This window comes from Rhipicephalus sanguineus, chromosome 10 (assembly GCF_013339695.2).
Source record: "Rhipicephalus sanguineus isolate Rsan-2018 chromosome 10, BIME_Rsan_1.4, whole genome shotgun sequence".
Taxonomy (NCBI): domain Eukaryota; kingdom Metazoa; phylum Arthropoda; class Arachnida; order Ixodida; family Ixodidae; genus Rhipicephalus; species Rhipicephalus sanguineus.
The window spans coordinates 66,959,127-66,981,386 of NC_051185.1; the positions used below are offsets into that span (position 1 = coordinate 66,959,127).

At 46.4% G+C, this 22,260-nt stretch overlaps 1 protein-coding gene across 6 annotated transcripts in view; it reads right to left on the reverse strand.

Annotated features, from left to right (window-relative positions):
• The window catches only part of LOC119372051 (axotactin), a 241,583-nt gene that overhangs the window by 52,801 nt on the left and 166,522 nt on the right, over window positions 1-22,260 (reverse strand). For all 6 annotated transcript variants that reach the window (XM_049419694.1, XM_037642504.2, XM_049419696.1 and 3 more), the window contains exons 16-23: window positions 17,216-17,502; window positions 15,607-15,783; window positions 14,728-14,950; window positions 12,391-12,495; window positions 10,027-10,169; window positions 7,421-7,675; window positions 4,014-4,166; window positions 87-272 (exon numbers count right to left, since the gene is read on the reverse strand). In XM_049419694.1, coding sequence (XP_049275651.1) covers window positions 87-272; window positions 4,014-4,166; window positions 7,421-7,675; window positions 10,027-10,169; window positions 12,391-12,495; window positions 14,728-14,950; window positions 15,607-15,783; window positions 17,216-17,502 — 1,529 coding nt within the window. The remainder of the gene's footprint in view (window positions 1-86; window positions 273-4,013; window positions 4,167-7,420; window positions 7,676-10,026; window positions 10,170-12,390; window positions 12,496-14,727; window positions 14,951-15,606; window positions 15,784-17,215; window positions 17,503-22,260) is intronic.

Genomic DNA, 22,260 nt, shown 5'->3' on the forward strand with positions numbered 1-22,260 from the left:
CTAAGTTTGGAAGCACATATACCATTCGACACAGACGAAGAGAAGTGACATATAAAGGTTATAACAGCTGTAACAAGGGCATTTACCTTTGGTGACATTTTGGTTCGCGACATCTTTGATAAGGTCCACCTGAGTGGTTCCGATGCGTAGTCCCTGCAGACAGCCGACCAGACCGGGCAGGTTGGTGGTTGCTCCGACGAAGTCGACGCCTCCCAAGTACATCTGGCTGTTGGGAACACTCTCGAAGGTTCCTCTGGCTGGTTTTACAAGCTCTGAGTGCAACGAAAGAGAAAGGTAGAGAACACGTTTTATTTTTCTTCTAGGTGGCGTCAAATGTCATGAACATCGCCGCATTTATGATCAGAAACGTGAAATGCCGTGTATTCGTTAACATAATCAAAACCATATGTGAAAATAAAAGAGGGCGCTGAAAAGAAGTGTGCAAAAAAGCAACTGAACGTCACAAATATTGAAATGTAACTTCAGCGGGTAGCATCGGTTATGGTCATGCGCGAATTTATCGGTGAGGCTGGGAAGGCACGCGGAGGGGTCTGTGTTCCTTTTAACGAAGCGAGCGCCCAGCTGGCGTCCGCAAAAGCGGTGTGCAGAAAGCACGTGACCCCTCCTACCGGAACCAACGTTACTAGAACAAACTCAGTTTCAAAGCTCCGTATCTCCGCCAGCGGAGGAGGGTGGTCCGAACGGCGGTCGCGAGAACTAGCGGCGCTGCAGTTCCATCTTGCGCCACTATCGGCGCGTCGTCTGCTGCCACGGCATAACGCTGCAGTCCGCCGCGCAGTTGCTCGCGGCAACTGCGCGGCAACTTTCTTATTGTACTAGTTAGGTGGATACTGAGGTGGATATGCATAAGGTCGTCTGTATGCATTGGCCCGCGTGCGTTGTTCATTGATTGGCTAAGACTCGATGTTCGGTCTATATTGCCACGCCCACTTGTTTTATTTTCATGTATTCGGGTTTGACCAGCAAGGACGGTTATCAACGCTGTCCGCGAAGCAGTGTTCCAGAAGCTTCGCGATTGCAGTAGACCGTTTTGGTAAGATTGCGCGCCGCACGCGAATGTTCCAGCTTTGTCGAGAGATAACGCCGCCACCAGCGATATCGCTGGAAAGTTCGATAGCGCCTGTATAAAAGCCGACGCCCTTGACTGCTTGTCAGTTGATCGACGCTCTGTTCGCCGCTATCAGTCTATTGCTGTAGTTTGACTTTGTTTCCCGGCCACAAGTTCGGCCAAGTAAAGAGTTTTATCTCGGACCTGCTGACAGCTGCCTTCGTCGACGTCACGACCCTGTGACAATATTTGAGCTGTCTACGTTGCGCTTAACTTCCAAGCATAGGAGTTTTTAAGCGAATGAGGGTTTTCAGCGTAATTTTTATAACTACCACCACAATTTTAGCCGCTGCCGTCTTATTTAGACCAAGAACAACCAAACACGTTTGTAAAAGCCTTTATAGTATACAGAGAAGTGTACTTACTCGAGATACAAAAACGTTCTAGAAAAACAGTACTCGTGTTGTCTACAATTTATTGAAGAAAACTTTCCCGAAAAACATCACCAATGCTTTGCAATGTTTACAAGACACGCTTTCGTGACGGTTTAAAGGGATACTGACCCGAAAACGGAAAATTTTACGAGAACTCGGTAAATGAAATCTCAGTGTGCGATTATATCGAATAGATGTCGTCTCTGACTCTGAGCAATTTTTTCGGCGGATAGTTGTATTTTCGGTGTCTCATCTTTATACGTCGCATCCTTCTACGGTGCCTTAAACAAATCGAACAGATCGGCCGTGATGTGAGCACCGAGCAGTTATTCGCGCGTACTCTGTCGCTAGAAGAGTCGTCAGTATTCAACTTCAGTTTTTCAACTTCACCGAGCAGATGTTTCATGCCCGCAGCACTTCTTACACTGTACGACAGCCGTTCGCGTTTCGTGCTGTAGCCGTTCACAAAGCAGTTAAACTGCTCGTCAACTACAATTATCTTTTGCACAAGTAAGTCTCAGTTCCCGAAGCAAACTGTGGGATTGGGCTAGTTGGTATTCCATTATTAAACTGCTCAGCGCAAAAAAATTGACACGGTACACATAGGAAAGACGAGGACCAGCGCTGGTCCTCGTCTTTTCTATGTGTACCGTGTCAAATTATTGCGCTGCGCAGCCCGTTCCCGAGCCGGCGAGTGTAAAATATTCCGCACATCTTGTTCGATAGCTCGTCGTAAAATCTCTCGAAAATCCACTGCTTTGAACGCATAGCGACAGATGACAACTGATCGAATGTCAGTGTGATACAACTCTCAGTCTCGGTAGCGTAGGTAATCGCCTGCCTGTCGTTTGCTGTTATATTTCTGGCGGCTCCTCCAAACTGGGCACCGGGCTTTCGCGGGACGTGTGTTTTGGGGGGGATTTGCGCCTAAACCCCGAACATTTTGGCTTTGAAATGTGGGGTATAAGTGCTGGGAACAAGCGCGGCACGGCACCGGACGCGAGTTCCCACTTTCCACGTGAGATCAAAACTTCTTGTCCCGCAACGACACGACGATAGTGCTTTACAATGTCGTCACTCTCAAAATGAACGTCACAGACCTTGCCTTTCGCAGTAAGCTTTCTATCTTTGCCATGCAAAGCTTGAATGGCGTGGGGTCTTTTGGAGGTCCGAAGAAGTGTCGTGAAGCGGAGTCGTCGTTGCGGTAGCCGTTCTTGCAGCCCGGCGCAAAACAAGTCGGCATACCGCACCGTGAATCTCTTCGTCCTCGTTACGCTCCGTACATCATGCACGTATCTTCGTACAAGACGCTAAGCCTGGTCAAGAACAGTCGCAAAAATGACGAGCTAACGAAGCGCAGACGACGCTGTAACCCACGTGCGCTCGTACATCGGCGGCGCCGATCACAACAAGCGCCAGCCGCGGGAGCTAGACGTGACTGCAGCGCCACTAGTTCTCGCGACCGCCACGCGGACCGCCTCTCCGGCGGAGCTTTTAAACTGAGTTTGTTCTAGTAACGTTGACCGGAACTGACACCGGCGCGAACAACTCGGCACGCGCTCCACTATGCCGCGGCAATCACCGACCGCCGCGGCGTATGAGAGGGGAATCCCCGCATCAGTAGGGGAAGTCCCGACTCGAAGGAGAGTTCATAGGAATAGTCGGCGCAGTTCGTAAGTATAGTGCTTTCGTGTTCTCATAAGAATACGCTCAGAGAGTCTCTACTCCTTTCTTTTTTCGCGTCTATAGATTACAGATCCCGACACGCTCGAGCCAATTGAGAATGCCCTAATATATCATCCTTATAAAGTATTTGCCCATAAACGAGGCATGCAACAATAGAGTACTTGAAGCTGCGGTTGCGCGTTCAAAAGAAGGCAGCCAAAGAGATCGTAGGTGAATGACGCACAAGGCCGGGTTCAATTCAGAAACTAAAGTATTCAAATTAGCAATAGCACTAGGACTTGGGCGAGTTTGTTCACACCTAGTTACATGCAGCGTGACTGACACGAATACAACACACATGTGCGAGCGCTAGTGTATGTGCTTACGTCGCTTGCTTCATCGCAGTCGCGGTTCACGTATCTAAGCACTTCCGTCAGAAATTATAATATGGCGTAATACAGGCAGGTTCTAATTCGTTTCTCGCAAGGCGAGACAGCGATGCTTCGGTAAGCAATCAAACGTAATCTCTGATGTGACGTCCGTAACGAAAATCGCCAGACGTAAAGTCATCGCATCCCCTGCGGGCCGCCTTCAGAGACCAATCCGCCTTTTTTTTCACGATGCCATGGCGCATGGACCCTTGCCCTAGCGGAGAAGCCGCGAAAGACCTTTTTTAATCTCGGAGGCTTTCGTTCTGACAATGCCGGTTGTGCCGGCCCTTACCAAAACCCAACACAAACGGCACAGAGAAGCGCAGGAAAATGAAAATGTGCGGGTTGTGTCTTAGTGACACACCGTGTGGGCGCTGCTAACTGTGCTGTTGCAGCGCACTATAAAACTCTTACCGAGTTCCTCTCCCTTGACCCACGGGTCCTTGTAGTAAGTGTCGAGGAAAGTCATTGGGTAGGGAATGGTGACATTGTTCCCGTTGACCTGCAGGATAGTGTGGTCTGGATGCCGGTCCACAAACACCTGTACGATGCGGCCTGTCGCCAAGTCTGAAAGAGAAATTTAAGAAACAATACTGCATCTTCGCGCCTAATACGAAGCAGTGACGACGTGGCTAAAAGAATGTGGCACGCAGCAAGTCATGCACTATTTCGTATGGTATCGCTTAGGGCAAATCTTGAAAACGTCATCACGGAAGGTAAGGTGTGGAGATACAGGCACACAAGAGGTATTCTTATAGTGTGACACGTGTTTTTACCGTGTGACAGTGATTGCTTGGCACTTGTTACATCGACCATTTTCTCAGTTTTTCGCGAATGCCTCAAACCATTAACCATGACATGTGAAGAGCCAGTCAATGGATGCATTAGGTTCTTCGACCTCACCCTTCATATTTTTAGCACTCATACCTCACACGGGTCGGTGCTACGATTACAAAAACTGCGCTACATTTACTGCGAAATACGAATTTAGGGGGGAGATACGAAACAAAGTGGACACTACAAGCGCAAACTATCAAATGAATTTTATTGAACAAATCTTGAAGGCAAGAAGACATCCAGGAAAGGGAACGATCACTTTTTCGGAGAGGGTGGGGGAGGGGGGGGGGCAATCTTGCTGCATTGTCTTCATGTGCTCCACGTGGGGTGATTGCGATGAGGTGAATGGGTGATTACGATTGCGAGAAGTGGCGAAGGCTCAAAGTTCTTTTCCGAGTGTGCTGACTCAATTGCTATCTTTGGCTTCTGATGAATTCGATTTCCGCGTCGGCTAGTAGAATGGAGCTTGTACTGACGCATGCGCTTCCCTGGTTCGATATGTAGACAAGGAAAGGAATTCTACTAGGAATTCTACGAACCGACGCGCAAATCGAATTCATCAGAAGCCAGAGATAGCAATTGAATCAGCACACTAGGAAAAGAACTTTGAGCCTTCGCCACTTGTCGCAATCGTAATCACCCATTCACCTCATCGCAATCACCCCACGTGGAGCACATGAAGACAATGCAGCAAGATTGCCCCCCCCCCCCCCACCACCCTCTCCGAAAAACTGATCGTTCCCTTTCCTGGATGTCTTCTTACATTCAAGCTTTGTTCAATAAAATTCAGTTGATAGTTTGCGCTTGTAGTGTCCACTTTGTTTCGTGTCCCCCTAACTTCGTATTTTGCAGTAAATGTAGCGCAGTTTTTGTAATCATGAAAAACCAACTAGCCCAATACCTCCCTTTGCTCGGTGCTGCGAGCCCCGAGGAAAGAAGTCCCTTCTTCCGTACGCGTCAGCGCATTCTAAGTTAGTCAAACGGGGCATCATCAATCTATGTTTTAGAAATGCTCTCCTAAGAACATGTCAGCATCTCATACAGAAAAGCTTTGGCAGTCAAGTTTCGCGCCTCTGCGCGGATGGCTACCCCATGCAGCTGCTCACGGCGGTGGCTGGCACCTTGATAAGAAAATGTGCTATTGAAGGTCCCGATACCGCTTCGCAGACACGCTGAAACGAAGTGGCTGTGGTGCCATATCTGCATAACGTAAGCCACAATCTAAAGAAGATTGGTAAAATAGTTGGGGTGGACGTCGTTTTTTTTTCCGTCACATTAAAGCTTTCTGGGTTGTGCGCACGTGTAAAAAATCCCACGCAGAAGCGTAGTAACTGCAGTAAAAAACATCGCGAAGAGTTTGTACCCTGAGCGGAAGGTGTTGTCTACTGTATCACCTCGTCATGTGGAAAAGAGTACATGGGACATAAGGCAGATGCCTCAATGACCGCACGCGAGAACATTAAAACAATGTAAGCACACTGGCAACGAGTGGTCATCTTACCGCACACTCATGCGCTGTGGTCGTAAGCCCATGCTTCGCAGAACTAAAGTGGTCGCAAAAAATTTAGATCAGATGACTACAGACATTGTTGAGGCGTTTGAAATTAACAAAGGTTATGTTAGCTGCCCACCTTATTCGGTGTCTGAAAAAAAAAGAGATGGTGTTCTTGTCGCGGTAGCGGTGGCGCTGCTGCAGTAAAGCCATACGTGGTGCGAAGGTGGTTTTGACACCCTTTCCCTCTTTCTTGTACTTTGGTATTGATGCTGTTACCGTGTTGCAATAAACATTGGTTGTTATTAGCGCTGTGTTTTGGTGCCTTCTTTTTCGTCCTCTTGTTTGCTTGCGCTAAAACGTAAGATATGCAGTGCCAACTAGCCCACCAGTCGGTCTTATTGAAGAGAACCCGGCAACACGAACGTTCTCTACGGCGTTTGCATTGTCTCATTCTCGTCTCTTGTGTCTGTTTCTCTATGCCCTGCTTTCCGGTGAGAATAATAATTTTGTTCAATATCGACTGTACAATCTATACGTCGTCTTCTATTGTGGAGTTTATCTAAGACATTTCTTTGAATACTGCCGCCAAGAGCCAATACATATGGATGAGCTAGTTTGTTCAACGTGACTGCAAAACGGCACAAGAGGCAATACTCGACAAGAATAAACGCCGATATAGAACTATCTCTTCCATGCGGATGCACTTGTTAGATAATGCTTTCACTTTGTCACCAGTTTGTATTTTGTTTTTTTTTTTTATGCCAAATGCTTGTATCTTGCGTTCTCGCGCAGTCTTGCAATTTTTCCGCCACTTATATGTGTCTTTTTCCGAAATGAAACTTCGTTGGAAGTCAGCGCTGGTCCGTGTCCTCTCTCTTCGTCCGTTCGTGTTTTATCAGCGCTGTAAAATTTCCCTTGATGATGATGTACCGATTCACCCAAACGCTCACGTTAACCGACATAGAAACAAAGTACCTTGAATCTGCCTCGATATCTTTTCTTGCTACGTGTCGTCTCCAGTTCCGGTGAGCAGCCATGTTTGTCAAGTTTATTGTAGCAACAATATTTGATTACATGGTAAAATTACTACAGCTATGCTCCGGTAGACAAATGTTGGCGATCTCTTTAGGTAACGCTATAGGGAGAGACAGATGAAAGCCTGTGTTCTAACGGGACCCTCATTAAATTACTTTGATTACTATGACGTTGGCAGTCGGTTACATGGTCTAAGGACGTCATCTGATAAGGTCAGCGAACAATGTCATCAGATGACGTTATCACGGAGTCATCAGTCGGTCACGTGACTTTTAGTACCATTCGTGCTCACACCGACGCCAGCTCTCTTGACTCATAAGATATAATTATGGTTTTCGATTTAATAAATTATTCATTGATTGCCCCAGATGATGCCCCGGAGATCTTCTCCGAATTTAAATTGACTAAGTGTTTTTCTTTTACATCGAATATTCAAACTGCAGCGCAAGCTCACCAGGCGCCTCGACGAAGCCTTGCACGATGGAGCGCTGCGAGTTGAAAGTGAAGACGACGCGCTTGCGCTTCTCGAAGTGCAGCTGCACGAAGTTGTTGAGGTGGTTGAACGAGTAGAGGAGCAGGGCCTCAGACTGGTAGGTGCGGAAGCTAAGCAGGATGTCCTGTTCGAGAACGGGATCCGACACGTTGCCCAGGGTGGCCCGGTGGTAGCACGAGCTCGACGTGATGAACGTCATCGAGTTCTCGTTCAGATCTGCGTCCAGGTTAGGGAAAAGGACAAAAGGACCGATATAAAAGCAAAACTTGAGAAGGCGTCGAATCGCAGCCACTAAAACAAGGGTTTAGCTGTCTTATACTAGACTAACGAACGCATTAGTTAGCCAAGTAACTTCTGCAATATATTAGGAAATTGTCTGTAAACTGGCCTCCAGTAAACGTGTACTAGCCAGCTAAACGAGCTATATACATTACTGCAGGAACACACTGGCGAGGGCCAAGTTGGTTCAGGATCGCGCCAACCAGCGCTGCAAGACAGATGAGAAGAGTCAGCATAGTGTGTGTGATGCCTTCTCTTCTACTGTCTTAACGTTTGTTGCTGTGCGGTGTATTGATGTTGCTCAAAGTGAAATAGTAAGAATATTCTGCATGCTTCCACTGCATTCTTTTTTATTAGTGCGATATCGTTTCATTGACTACCCCTACTCACTTGGGCCTGCTTCGCCGCCTGGCCTCGACAGCGTTACCGCCCACTACCCCTCTTCGTTCTGGTCACCTGTTCGGCCTCAACACCCTAACCACCTAAACAAATTTAGGAAACCTGACGCCTATGACGAATCGGACCTTCTTTTGCGCACCACTGCAAAAGTGGGACGGGCGTACAGAGGAGTGGAAGTACAGAAACATCTTACTGTTGTCACACTTACATGCATGGCTCACGCGTTTAGGGTCCAAAGGTTAACAAAACAGCAAGGCCAAGCGCAAGCTCTGTGACGCTTAGGTCTGTAACGAAAGTCGGACTATGAATACTGCGCGAATAGATAAACAAAGCTTCCACTTGGGCTAGTTGGTACGGCATTCAAGTGTGGTTCCGCTGAGCTATATTGGGCAGACCAGGCGTTGCATAAATATAAGGCTGAGAGAACACAGGTATGCTACCGAAATGCTTCAGTCCCCGGGGCAATTTGCTACACACTGCGCAAGATGTGGATGCGAGCCCGCCTTCAATCAAACGTAGAAGTTGGCGCAGTGCAGTTCTAAAAGGACACGCGAAATCAGATGCATATTTCATGTTAAAATCACGTAATCACGCGTGCTCGTATTCTATTGCCCTAAGCGAGGCAGCCTTTAACTTTATTGAGGACAGCTAGATTAGTTAACATTACACACGCGGAACCCAAGGAATTGAAATGACTTGCTTTCATGTATATCACGGTGTGACATATTTCTTTGCTATCATCACTGCTTTTTGTATAATACTGACGTGCTTTTGCGAAAATAAACAGTTGAAAGCTTGCTCACTACCTGTTCAGTTCTCTGTGTCGTGTTGTCCCTTGTGCCTTTCGCTCAGCGCAACCACAACAGAACGCGAATAGATCTTTCATGACTTATGCGATTGTTGTAGGTTAAGATAATAGGTCAGCAAACTCACTCATGAGTCGACTCACTCAGACTCCCATCAAGCCGTGAGTCTGAGTGAGTCCGGGTGAGTAATAATTTGGTGAGCTCGAGTCCGAGTGAGTCCGGTCAAGAAAAAAATTTAGTGAGTCTGAGTCCGAGTGAGTCCGGTAGAGGGAAATTTTCGTGATTCTAAGTCCGAGTGAGCCCTAAGCGCAAAATATATTTCTTGAGGGAGTCTGAGTGAGCTCTGCACTTCTTTGCCGACCTATGGTTCTATCTACACAACTTCAGCATTGCTGTCAGCCTTATGTCGGCTCACGTTTATACTCCTGCCGACTCACACATACTTCAAAGCACTAGGGTTCATACGCCAGCTCAATATTTATTAATCAGATGCGTGAGTTACGCAGAAGGGGGGAGGGGTGCAGGTTGACCTACGCCCGCAAACTCTTTCACAGGAAGTTCTTGATAAAAATATCTTGAGTCATTCACCACTTTCAAGAAAAATGTCTTTACTGGATTGTAACCACTGATAACTCGTATTTGAACGTTTGAGATCAAAAGGCCCGAAGTAGAGCGCCAACTATGCGAGATATTGATGTTAAAGAGCATTCACACCATGGTCAAAAATCCAATTTTACGCTTACGGAATCATGAGTCGGCTCACTCAGAGTCACTCAGACTCAAATAGAGTCATGAGTGGGAGTCTTAGTGAGTCCGAGTGAGTAATACTTTGGTGAGTTTGAGTCCGAGTGAGTCCGGCTTAGAAATATTTCTGTGAGTCTGAGTCCGAGTGAGTCCAGCTGAGTAAAATTCTGGTGGGTCTGATTCCGAGTGAGCTCTAAAGGGAAAATATATTTCATGAGTGAGTCTGAGTGAGCTCCGCATTTTTTGCCGACCTATGGTTAAGATATGTATTCGCGTATGAAATGAGAATACTGATCGGGCGAGAAGAGTAAAATTACAAGACTCCTGGCATCACTCAACTGTTCTCGCAGTTGAAACCGCTGTGCGCGAGCGAGTTCTCGCACTCGCAGTTGTAAGAGCCCCAGTTCTCGTGACAGGTGGCGCCGTTCTGGCACGGGTTCGAAGAGCACGACGGCTGGCAGTCCATCACGATGTCCGGCACCCTGCAACCCACCATCACCATGACGACAGCAAAAGGACGAGGAAGAAGAAAAGAATAAGGGTTGCATTGAGCACAAAGCCGAGTACAGAGTGCAGTGTGAACAACGGCTGAAACAGAGAACGAGTGGTTTCACTGAAAGGTTCGAATAAGTTTCTTACGAAAGAAGCAAGAAAGGTGAGAAGTAGCCGAACAGGCAGGTGAGTAAGTGAACTGGAAACTGTTAGTAATTACACATACTGACGCTAAGTTTAGGTTCGCTCCTATAATGCCCAAACTAAAGCTTGACCAAACATATATTGACAATAATATGTACTTTTGTAGAATATACTCACCTGCTCTTATTTCTGACAATTTATATTCTCTGTAACTAACTACTCCGACGCTTGGCAGTGTGGTTGAGGTTACATTTGCCGAGGAACTTTGTCTATGAATCACTTAACAAAATAACTATACGTTCATAAAATGTACTGTTCTCGTTATTCCTATGATTTGCACTTATGTTATCATAGGTAAATCACTAATCCGAGCTCCGCGGAATGATTGGTAGACACCGTAATTGTGGCACTGATCAGCTTTAATATTCAGGCATTTTTGTGAGGTGTGCCTCGCAACACATGGCCAAAAAAAATATTATACAATATAGCGTCAGAAACTGCGAGAGACTATGCAGTGACTAAGACTAACAGGTCTCGGAAGACGCAATATAAAAGGTAGTCTCTAAAGCTGTCAATCGAAGGGCTCAGTTGCGATGCTAATAATGTTTAGCTTACAAAACACAAGAGCGCATCACCGGCACAAATGCATAAGACGTTCTCTGACTGTGTAGTGTTGACCCGTCGTCGTCTTGCGCATGAAACGACGCGTGTTACCCCAAACATTTGTAATCCAGAAGAAGAGATGATGAAAATGTGAGTAACGTATTAAAAAAGCAGCGTCGCGTTTTCAATAACCATAATTCCACATTCTGAATTTAAATAATCCACTCAGGTGCACATAAAATGAAACTGCTTTTGCTGCAAATATGGACGATTAGTGGAACACCCTCGACTGATAGGTTTTTTCGTAGAAAGCATCCATAATAAAAAGTACAAACCAGTCCTGCAGTGGAGGTTTCAAGTCTGTACAAACAAAATAACGCTAAGGATTCTTCGTCCTCGCGTCCAACCCGGAAACAATGCCTTTCCATTTCAGACGCTTTACTTTTGCAGATACTCATAAAGCCGGCTTGTTAACCTGAATATGTAGTGTTGTAAACTATGTAGTGGAGCTTAGCAGTTATGAAATGTTTGCGCGTGCGCACTTCGACATGAACATGACCGAACCATGTGGTAAGTCACGCTTAACGTAACCGTCGCTTTGCATTGCTTCAGAAATTGACTGAACTACAAAATAACGAAAGCTGTGTATACTTCGCAACCGGCATCACTGTGATGCCCCATAACAGGCAAGAAAATTTTACAGCAATCCTTCCATATAAGATTCAGTACTATCTTCCATACACTATTGCGATTAAGCATTTATCGTCAGCATTGCATTAAGTTTGCGAAACAGAGACATAAGAAGAAGTGCCAGGATAGATGGTGCTATGAAGAGTGGAATGTGAGGAAAGTTTCCGTTTGACGTGCAGTTTACTTTGTTGGTATTAGTGGATTTATTAACAAGAGCAACAGGCCTTGTATGCGTGCTGGTTAGTCACCATGCTAAAGTTTTGGTGATCCGAACACTCACCAGTCTCTCGTCCTAAAGGAAGGGAAAAACAAGTAAAAGAGTGGATAAAGCATATTGCACACAAAAGACTACGTTTAATTTATGAGAACTCTATCGTTGGAACAACGGTGGTTTTTAGACCGGGACTACGGAATTTCAAAGCGACATCCAACCCTGAAGTCTGTTTGAAATCAGTGAAAAAAAAAAGGAAACCCCTCATATTTTGGACAATGTTCAAAGGAAAGTGCATTGTTGATTCATGTCCGCCTAAAGCTAAGGGTAAATATTAATTAAAACGCAGTAACAAACACGCCGATGTCATTTAAGACCCGTATATTAAATATCAATTAATCATGACTTTGAGCTGCTCAGAGGCACAATGAAGAAAACCCGCAGCAGCGCTCAGTTGTGCGATTGTTGTTTTGTGTTGTACAAAACTACGGGAGGTGCAGGAAAGGAACACATAAAAAGCCTAAAACAGCGTGTTGAAACCAAATGTATACAAATCAACTCACCTGCGACTTAGGTGGTTGTAAAGGTTTACAACGTGATTGTTGATAATCAGTCCTCTAAAGCACCCTATGAAGCCTTCGGTGATGTCCGGATGCGTAAGCAGGTCCCTGAAACGAAGCAAATGACCGTTCTATGTACGTCTCACGTGTACGATCGGCTTTAGGACGCTGCAGCGAAAGATGTCTTGACTGCGAATCAGGGTGAAACAAAACACAAGTCTAATACGAATTGTCTTTAACTCTTTCGTTTTGATTTATGGTCACGAAGGGAAGCAGCATGCATGAAAAGAATCACAGTTTCGCCGCAAGGGTGAAGCAATACGTGAATGCGACGGCAACAAATTGGAATGTTATAAGAATTAAGGCTGGCAGCTAACTCTTTTTGGATCTGATCTCGCGTCACTCGGCAAAGCATTGGTTTAAGGGAATACGGGTGCTCCAGAAAACGAAGCGGTTTTCGTGCACTCCAAGAAAAAAAAGAGTACGTGTGACTCCTTTCGGAGAGTCCTGACTTGACACGTATATGACTCTCTTTTTAAAGAGGCACGTTGACTCTCTTGTGGGTCACACGACTCTCCGACGAGGGTGTAATGATCTCCAAAGAGTGTTCACCTCTCTCCTTAAAGAGAGTCCTATGCGTGGCAAGTCAGCACTCTACGAAAGGAGTCAAAGGACTCCTTTTTTCTTAGAGTGTGCTGTCTGGTCTCTCAACCCGAAATAAGCGGCGAGAGCACAGACAGTTTGCGAGCCATCCCCTCATGCCTGTCGAGATAGCACGCCCGCCAGCGCTCGTGACACCACGCTTATGGGCAAAGTTCGCAGCTGCTGCTCAAGCAACGCAGACTTGAGAGTTGCTGCTCAAGCGACAGTACCCTTGCCTCAATCCCTCTCATGCCCATGAGCGGGAATTCGCTTCCTCGCCAGCTTTTGCCTCGATACCGTAGCGTATACCGCAAACTCGACGCAATAGGATTTTATCGCGCTTTGGATATATACGGAAGAAGCGGAATTGTTCGAGGGGCCGGTTGTTTCGTTTGACACAACCTGATGAAGCCAACAGACAGTTAAGCCAAGGAAAGCACAGGTTACATTATTTTTTTATTTTTAACTGTAGTGTAGTAATTGCAAAAAAAAAAACATCGTTGCCGTCGGTGGGGCCCGAACCCACAACCTTCGAATCACGCGCCATGACGACTGCGAATTGGGATTTGGAATGTTCCCATAACTGCTATCGTAATAATTTTCAAGAGGCGAATAGCGAAGAAGCGGGAAGCATCAACGTATCATCGTCTATTTACTTTCCGTAATTTCTTGCATTACGATTGTTTACACACAAGCTTCACAGCCTGATCTGACTAAGATTTGACGGCACTACCGTATAACTTGGTGCTGACGAAAATAAAGAGAGGCTAGCACTACTAGCGTAAATTATCTGGGAAACATCGAGGCGTGCCGACGTTTCCGGTAAACACGATTTTCAAATATTGTCACTGAAAAAGTCAAGAAACCATTTCGCATGTCTGGATCACCCACCATTTTTACCGATGCTACGCCCTCATTTTCGCTTGCAAGAATTCTGCATATATCACCCTGCTAGAATTGTGTATATAGTGGTTTTCAACATTTCGTTATTTTTTTTTTGTTGCTTCAGTAACGAATCGGAAACTTTGAAATAGACCGCTTTTGACGTAACGTACCTTCGGTAATACGAGTTGCAAGACCTCCCAAGCTAGCTTTCTTGCACTATGAAAATTCATGCTCATTGGCGGTGCGTCCCGTCCTTGCTACAATTGTTGCATGCAATGCAGCGTTTCACGTGTTCGGCCATGAACGAAGCCGAACTACAGTCGGATACAACTTTAGACGTCAGCGGCATTTCTTCCTAAAAGGCGGATGAACACAAGCCTGCACCAATGGGCGCGCACTCGTGACTGACGTCATGAGCGGGACGGCCGGTGGCTCCGCCTTCGGAGAACATCGGGGCGTGCATGAGCGGGACTATTTCTTTAGTCGCGGAGGCGATCAGTTGCCGCGCTTCGGTTGCCTGGGCGTGGCCTCTCCTGGCTTCTTAAGTTGTATCCGACTATAGAGGGAGACGCGACGCGCGTTCTCATTTACACGCGTGGCCATGGTCGAACCAACGCCTTCTCTATTTATAATAGAGAAGGCGCTGGCCAAACATATGAAACGTTCACTGCACGCAACAATTGTAGCAAGGACGGGACGCACCCCCCCTGTGCACAAGTTATTGCATAGAAGGAAAGCTGCCTTGCCCTTCTTGCAGCTCCATATCTCGTCCGTTCTTATGGAAAACCTTAAGGGGCAAAAGTCAGTGCTTACTTTGGTGCGCCGCCGATGTAAAGAGGGCCTTCGAAGGGCCCGACCCCTTCGTCCTTCGCCAGGTCGACCATGACGGAGTCCAGGTTGACGGTGAACCGCATGTGGTGGGTGTCGTGGTCCAGCCACACCTGCTGCCACTCACCCGTGTTGAGGCGGCTGCGCGACAGGAGCTTGACGATGCGGGGCTCGCCGTTCACCGTGTACTCGAACGAGAGCTCGTAGTCTGCGATGATCGAACAGATTATTGCGAAGAGATTTACATAAGATAGCATAAGGCAATACGTCTACGTAATCTTACAGGGTTGGTGACGTGTCACGTTGGCTCCCTTTTACCACCAGTAGACAACCCAGGCAGATGTCGCGTTACCATAATGCCGCCACGTGTGTCTTTATGGTAACATGACATCTGTCATGGTAACATATCCCTACTGAAACGCTCCGAATGCTATTCCAATAATTCCATATGTTAGCGTAAGATTCTTACGGATATTTAGGGCACTGATATGTACTTGGTATGAAATTCACGTGGATTCTGTAAGGAAACATGGAATTACTGGAATGACATACGAGACGCTTCAGCAGGGATGAACAGACCAGGCATGTGCACACACTGTAAGAATAGACAAATAAATTGTACTTTCAATCACGGCCATCATTCTCATTCGTGTACCCACTTCGTGCAGCTTTAATCATACACTTTATGACCAGTTTAATCTTGTTGCTCATTGATGGCGCGACAGTGAATCATGCCCCGACAGAGAGGCACTCCCACATGTTAATTCACCAAGGCTTCGAACTTGTATGCTTCAGGAACTCTGGCTAGAAGATTTTAAAGATAATGCGGTGGCATGCTTCGAGGGCACGTGGGTCTGCACTCACCGCTGGTGATCATGGCGAGCAGGTAACCGTGCTTCTCGTGCAGCGCCGCCTGATAGAGGACCACGGCTCGCTTGCTAGACGTTCGGAAGCTGAAGGCCAGGTCTCCTCGGCGCCAGCCGGTCTGCACCTCCAGGTACGAGGGCGCCGTCTTGAAGGTGATCACGTACTGCTGCGTGTCTGCACAGCGGATGACAAAAGTTGAAGCACTTGTAAAGCACCAAGGCTAAGTACGTCCTTAACAGCTGAAAAGTCATCGTAAGACCACGCGTGTAGGCGAAGTGGCAAAAGAAGAATACATCTAGTAGATAACTTCCACAGAATTTGATATTGCGCAATCCCAGCCGTACTCAAAAACAATGTTCAAACAATAGCGCTGTTCTGTATGGTATAAATATCCGTATGTGTTTTTATAGATTACACAATGTGCTAGAAACATCGATGTTGAATATGAGCCTTCTAATTGATTCAATTAAGAAAAGAGTGAGCTGCGTTTAATTAAATCGCCTAGGTGTTTAGGCTGTTTCATTCTCTTCCGTTAACGACAATGTTTACACATTTCAAAAGTTTTTTTCGCGTGTGCAGAACGATGTTATCGCGGAAACAGCTTCAATAACGGTACGCACGTGTTTATGAGACGCATTTGCACTTTGCACGGTGTAAATCTCATTGCACTTCTCAGGGTGTCATTCTGCGACAATATAATCTTGAATCTTTTCCACCTTTCCAGGCTTGCCTTGTTCCGAAAGAATGATCGTCATCTATCAGTGCATTCTGCTTTTCCGTTTCCTAGCGTCAAGGGCAGCCGCTTTTGTAGCTAATACTACTGCTTTCCTTTTTTTCTTATTTCTAATGCCTCACTTCTTTCCGGTGAGGAAACCTGTGACAAGCAGTTACAAACATGCTGTTCGTGAATTGTAACACAAACTCGCTTGTAGTTGACAAATATTTATCGTAAGCAAGGTAAGGCCTCTAAAACTGAGCATTGTTCGTCCATCATATTAGGGCCGTCAATCCATTGGCTGTTTATTTTTCTCTCACTATGCGCAGCGTACCATGATAGGAAAGTGCCTAACAACTCATTACATAGAATAAAAGTAGCATTTTACAGGATGTACAATATTTTTTTTTTTTACATTGGTGATTTGCGTTGACATCCATATATGCTAGTGTTGCTTCTTAGTGCTTATGATTGTGTGTGTGTGTGTTTTTTTTTTGTTTTTGCCAACCGGTGTTGTAATGTAATGCGTATTTTTCGTCAATCTTGCTGTAACTGATTGTTTATTGTGGACTACCATTGGGTGTTCAAACTGCTATGTATAACGCCCCCCCCCCCCCCCCCCCCCCACTGTAATGCCTAAATGGCGCTGTGGGTACGAGAGTAAATAAATAAAAAAATAAATATTATACAACATCATATCGGTTTATGTCAAACCACAAGAGTTCACAGGAACGAAAGGACTCAGATGTTTATGTGCCATCATGGAGATTGAACACAGGAAGCAAAGGGGTTTCTTAACTCCACCCCCCCCCCCCGCCCCCAAAAAAAAAAGAACCTTCAATATTCGCATAAAGTGGTACACGCTGCAAAACATATAAGTCTATCACTCACTGGTATCGGTGCACTCGAGAGGTCCCAGGGTCATCCGGGCTTCCGCGTCGTGGGCCAGTCCTTTGGGCTGGAGCATGTATATGCGCACGATGCCCAGGTCCTCGGGTCGGTCGTAGATGCCTTCGTCAAGCCGCCAGCGGCCGTCGGCCACGTCGCAGTTGCATAGGCGCGAAGCGTTCGAGCAGCTTCGCGTTTCGGCACACTGGCACCAGGCGGGTCGGCCGCTGCCGATGCTCGTCACGTAGTGGCGGCCCGACGACGACTCCAACCACGTGTAGCTCTCCAGTCTGGGTTCCGCATACGACGGCAAGCACAAGCGTGCAGATTAATTAAAATGAGTTGAGAAGAGGAAAAACAGGAAGTCACATTTGTTTTATTGGCAATTCAGTTTGTTGTTAATGAAATAAAGGAGAGGTCTTAGTCGGATCGTTTACAGTTTCCCGCAGTCAAGCTCGATCCCTGAGGTGGTGCATCCGTGGTTTTGCACTGCCTCAGGGATCAGAGGCATTGGAAGCTCTCTGCGCCTCACGTGGTTTAGTAGTGACTCCAAGATCGCCCCACCTTTAACCGAGGGACAATGTGACGTGATGACGTCGTCGCATGACGATTTCTTTCTCTTTCTTGTATCACTCGTGCTGACGGCTCCGACAGCGACGGTCACTTTTCGCATTTTATGAGGCATCTAAGGCTGTCACCTTAATGATATTTTTTGCGGTTTCGTATACCAAACCCTGAACAAGATTGCCACGCCGGAGCGTAGTGCTCTGGAAATTTAGAGACCATGGTATTCTTTGACGTGCACCAAAACCTATGTACACGGGCCTCTGGCATTTCGCCTACATCGAAATGCGACCGCCGCGTCTGTTTCTTTCGGGTCAGAAGTAGAGCCCCGGGAGATGATGTTCTCAACGGAAAAATATACCACGCAGATTCTCCTATGTGACGGCTTGCCTAAACCATGCGTAAGCGTTTTTTAACAATCCCCTGCTGTTTCCTCCTCGTATGCTGCTGGGATTTAATTGCGGCAAACACTGTCAAGGAATCGGGAAAGGGAGGAGTGTGGTCGCAACACCGAAAGGTTGAGACCAGCATGAAACAACGAACACGTTAGTAGTGCGCCCTCTGATCCCAGTGACGTTCCATTATCACGCCCTTGTGTTTCCACGTTTGTTCTACGTTGCGGCGTTCTATGGAACGTGGTTGTCGGGCGACAACGGCAAGGTGCGTTTCTTTTTATAAGGCGGGGTGAGATTTTGAAAATGAGCTTCAATATTCGGCTTTACAACAGTGGTGATAAAAGCTATGGCTATAAAATTTGCAAGGAACTTTAAAGGGGCACTGACACAAAATTTCGCGGCCGAGATAGCCTGCGGGATTGATTCCCGTGAACATGCGTATATCATCTGCAAAATATCAACGGCGAAGATAGCTTGCAAGGTATTTTAAATGAATTTTGAAGTTTGCGTAAGCGATCGATATCCTCGCTCTATTGACACTCTCAAAGGACACCCTGGGGAACCCCTGCTTCCGTCACGTGACCACGCTGCAACAAGTTATGATGACGTCATAGCCGCCATGTTTTTTTGCCGCATTTGCTCCAGCAGCCTACTTTTCGGCGGCTGCTCGCGAACCGTGCGGAAGTGCGTCACAGTTCTGTGCGCTGACGTGACGAGCGCTGCAGCCGCTAGGTGGTGATGGTTGCACCCGGAGGCTTGTCGTTTTTGAAACCGAAACTGACACTGGTCGGTAATGAGGAGCCTGTAATTATTTACCTGTCGCGCGCTGCAGCAAACGATGTGCCGTGTTATGACTAACAGGCCCCCAGCAACACATTGCAGCAAAAAAACACGAGGCTGAAATGTTTGTGTCGGTGCCCCTTTAAAGATAGATGCAGGTTGCATTGGAGCTCAAAATTAGATTTAAATTGTGCTTAGTGCTTTTTATTCATGTTTTTTTTTTAGTTTTTCTACATATGTACTGTTGTTGTAAAGATCTGCTACATGCAGAGCACTGCAATTTTGTACAAAGCTAGCAATCAACGCTTTGCAGAAGTGGAACTAAAGTTGTGAGCGTTTAACAAAACTAGATTTGTGATGTTTTTTTATCTTTGTACATGTATGAAAATTGCAACTTATGAATGTTTTTTGAATACTAAAAAAATACAAATACCTATAGGCTACTGATTCTAGTTCCAGTTATGTAAATGGCACCAATTACATATGCGAGAATTTTTGTTTGCTTATGTCCTATAGTTCCCGAGCAAAAAGAACACAAACTTCCAAAAATGTTGTTTTGAGAAAAACGCAGAGATCACGTAGAGGTACGCCCGCACGAAAAAGGACCCAAGATTATTTTTGAAGCCGCGACTACCCAAGTGTGATAAATTTTCTGAAAGATAAAGAAATTCCCTGTCAGATGATTGCAAAATCTCAAAATCGAATTTTTTTGACCAATGGAAGTCTCACACCACCTTAAGGTGAAAGCCTCAGCTAGATGCCTCATCAAACACGAAAAGTTATCGTAGGCGGCATCGGTGTCAACACGAAGTGATGCAAAAGATAATCACGCGATGACGTCATCATGACGTCAAAGGTAGTCAGAATTTGTTGCCTCAATATGACGTAATCGTCATGTCACCATGAGGCGGCAGAACGTGACGTCACACTCTGAGGTCATCACACGACATAGTCGCTTGGTCAAACGTGGACCGATCTCGGAGGCAGTGCTGCCACGTGAGGTGCAGAACGCTACGATACCCCCGATCCTGGAGGCAGTGCAAAACCACGTTAGGTGCAGAAAGCTTTTGGGAGAGGGGTAAGGATAAATACAATCAACAGAGAAGAAGAAGAAGCAAAAAAAGAAGAAGACGGCTTTTGCCTTCCAGTCGTCTTAGGCGAATGCATGAGGAACCGCGCAACTTCTTTTGTAGCGTTCCTCAGCGTCTTGCTGTAGTTCCGCCAGTACAACACGTTCATGTTCACCTTCTGCAAGCGTCGGCGTCTTAGCCCACTGGGTAAAACACTCGGGTTCTGAGCGTCGTGTCGTAGGTTCGAAAGCCAATCGCCGCCCAATATTTTACAGCGTAGCTACGATCCCGGGATTTATCCGTGCGTGCCGAGAGCAAACGTCCATAGATATTAAGCATGCAATAATAAAGCATTTCTCTCAGTATATATGGTAGTGTTTGCGTAACTGCAAAATAAAAGCTGCATTTTCGAGACAAAAGTAGTACTTTTGTCTCGTTGTTGCTGACGTTATCTCCACAGAACCGCGCCGTAAATGTCCAAAAGTCTTTTAAAACCAGGAACACGAGGATGCACCTCCCACAGTATGTCATTTAAAACCAGGAACACGAGGATGCACCTCCCACAGTATGTCATTTAAAACCAGGAACACGAGGATGCACCTCCCACAGTATTATTGAAGTCCATTTTCTTCAACGTCGGCGCGCTTGATAGCACGTTTTTGCGGCCAACAAACAGTTGTTTGTCGATTCTTATGTGAGACAGCTTAGAGCTCTCCCTTTTAGATGCGAAGCATCTTATGGCGGAGTTCAAACCGGTGGTGTGTGGCGTGACCACTCTTACTGCGCATGCGCAAACCCTCTCCATACACCTCATCTCCACCCCCCTCTCAACTCCCTTTCCTCCTTTCCCACCCCCTTGAAACGCGGGCTCGACATGCCGAAACGCTGCTTCGCATCACCTCATGGTCCCCTTTAGCGGGAGATGGCGTGATTTTTTAAACACAAGCCGTCCGGCACTGTCCCAAACGCTCATATATAATACTTCCCGCCTTTAGTGACCCTTATTAACACTTCTAAGTCAATTCCATGTTGGCATATTCAAATGCCTAGTCGCTCTGCCGACTTCATAATACGACCATAGCGGCTGCGTGGCATACAGTCTGGAACGCGTTGGGAGCGTTGTGTGGCCTGCGTTTTAGGGGTGAAGCTCCTTATGCCGTGGGTCTGTCCATCCTCCGTTTGTTCGTACGTTTGTTTGTAGTAGCCTTGTAGTAGCCACGTCTAGTTCGTGAGAAGCGCGCGTTCTGCTATGCAGTAGAAGAAGAAGACGACGTTGACGAGTGAGACTCTCGTGCGTGTTCGCCTGTGTGGCTTTCTTTCTTCTTTGTTTTCAACGTGTTTTCAACGACGCCCGAAGACGACATGTTAAGCATGTAGACGATGTGAAACGGGACCCCACACTAAGTGCGGTGGGCGTTCTGTGTCATACCGAGACGTGGAACGCCAAAAGACCGTATATCAAAGGATACGTTCCAGTCGTGTGCATCGATGATGCAGAGCGTCCTGCAGGTGGTGCGGCCGTATACGTCAAACAAACAGAAAAGGCACAAAATCCTAAACTACTACCAACGACAGAGAGCCGCAACTGTGAATATGCTGCCATCGATTTTGATGGATGCATCATCATGACCATGTACTTTGAACCCAATTTGTCGAGTGGGAATGTCAAGACATTCATTGACACGGCATTGTGTAATTATGACAAGTACAAGAATACACCATTTGTGTTAGTTCGTGACCTGAATGTCGATATTACCGAAAAGAACAATGAGTGGTTAATACAACACATGGCAGCCAAACATGCTCTCATGTGCACGTCCTTTGATCATATGAAACCAACGACCATCCGAGGGACGTGTATAGACCTGGTATTTTGAAATTTCCAATTGCAACCCGTACAGGAACCGCTATCTCTTCATTTCACGGACCATAAAGCCGTGATAATGAAGAGACAACGCAAGCCAAGCATCATGGAATTAAGAAAAATAAAAGTTTGATGTTTGTAATATACACACAGTGTTTCTCACTCTTTATATGATGATTGATGGGGCGCTACACAGAAGATCCACGGTTTACCGATGATTCCCTCCGGAGCGATCGCCCCACTCATCATCATTCACCACGTGGATATGCTGTGATTTTTCTTTTTTTTTTGGCGTCCCTGCTTCAGTATATATGGCGCCTTCATAATACGACCATAGCGGCTGCGCGGCATACAGTCTGGAACGCGTCGGGAGTG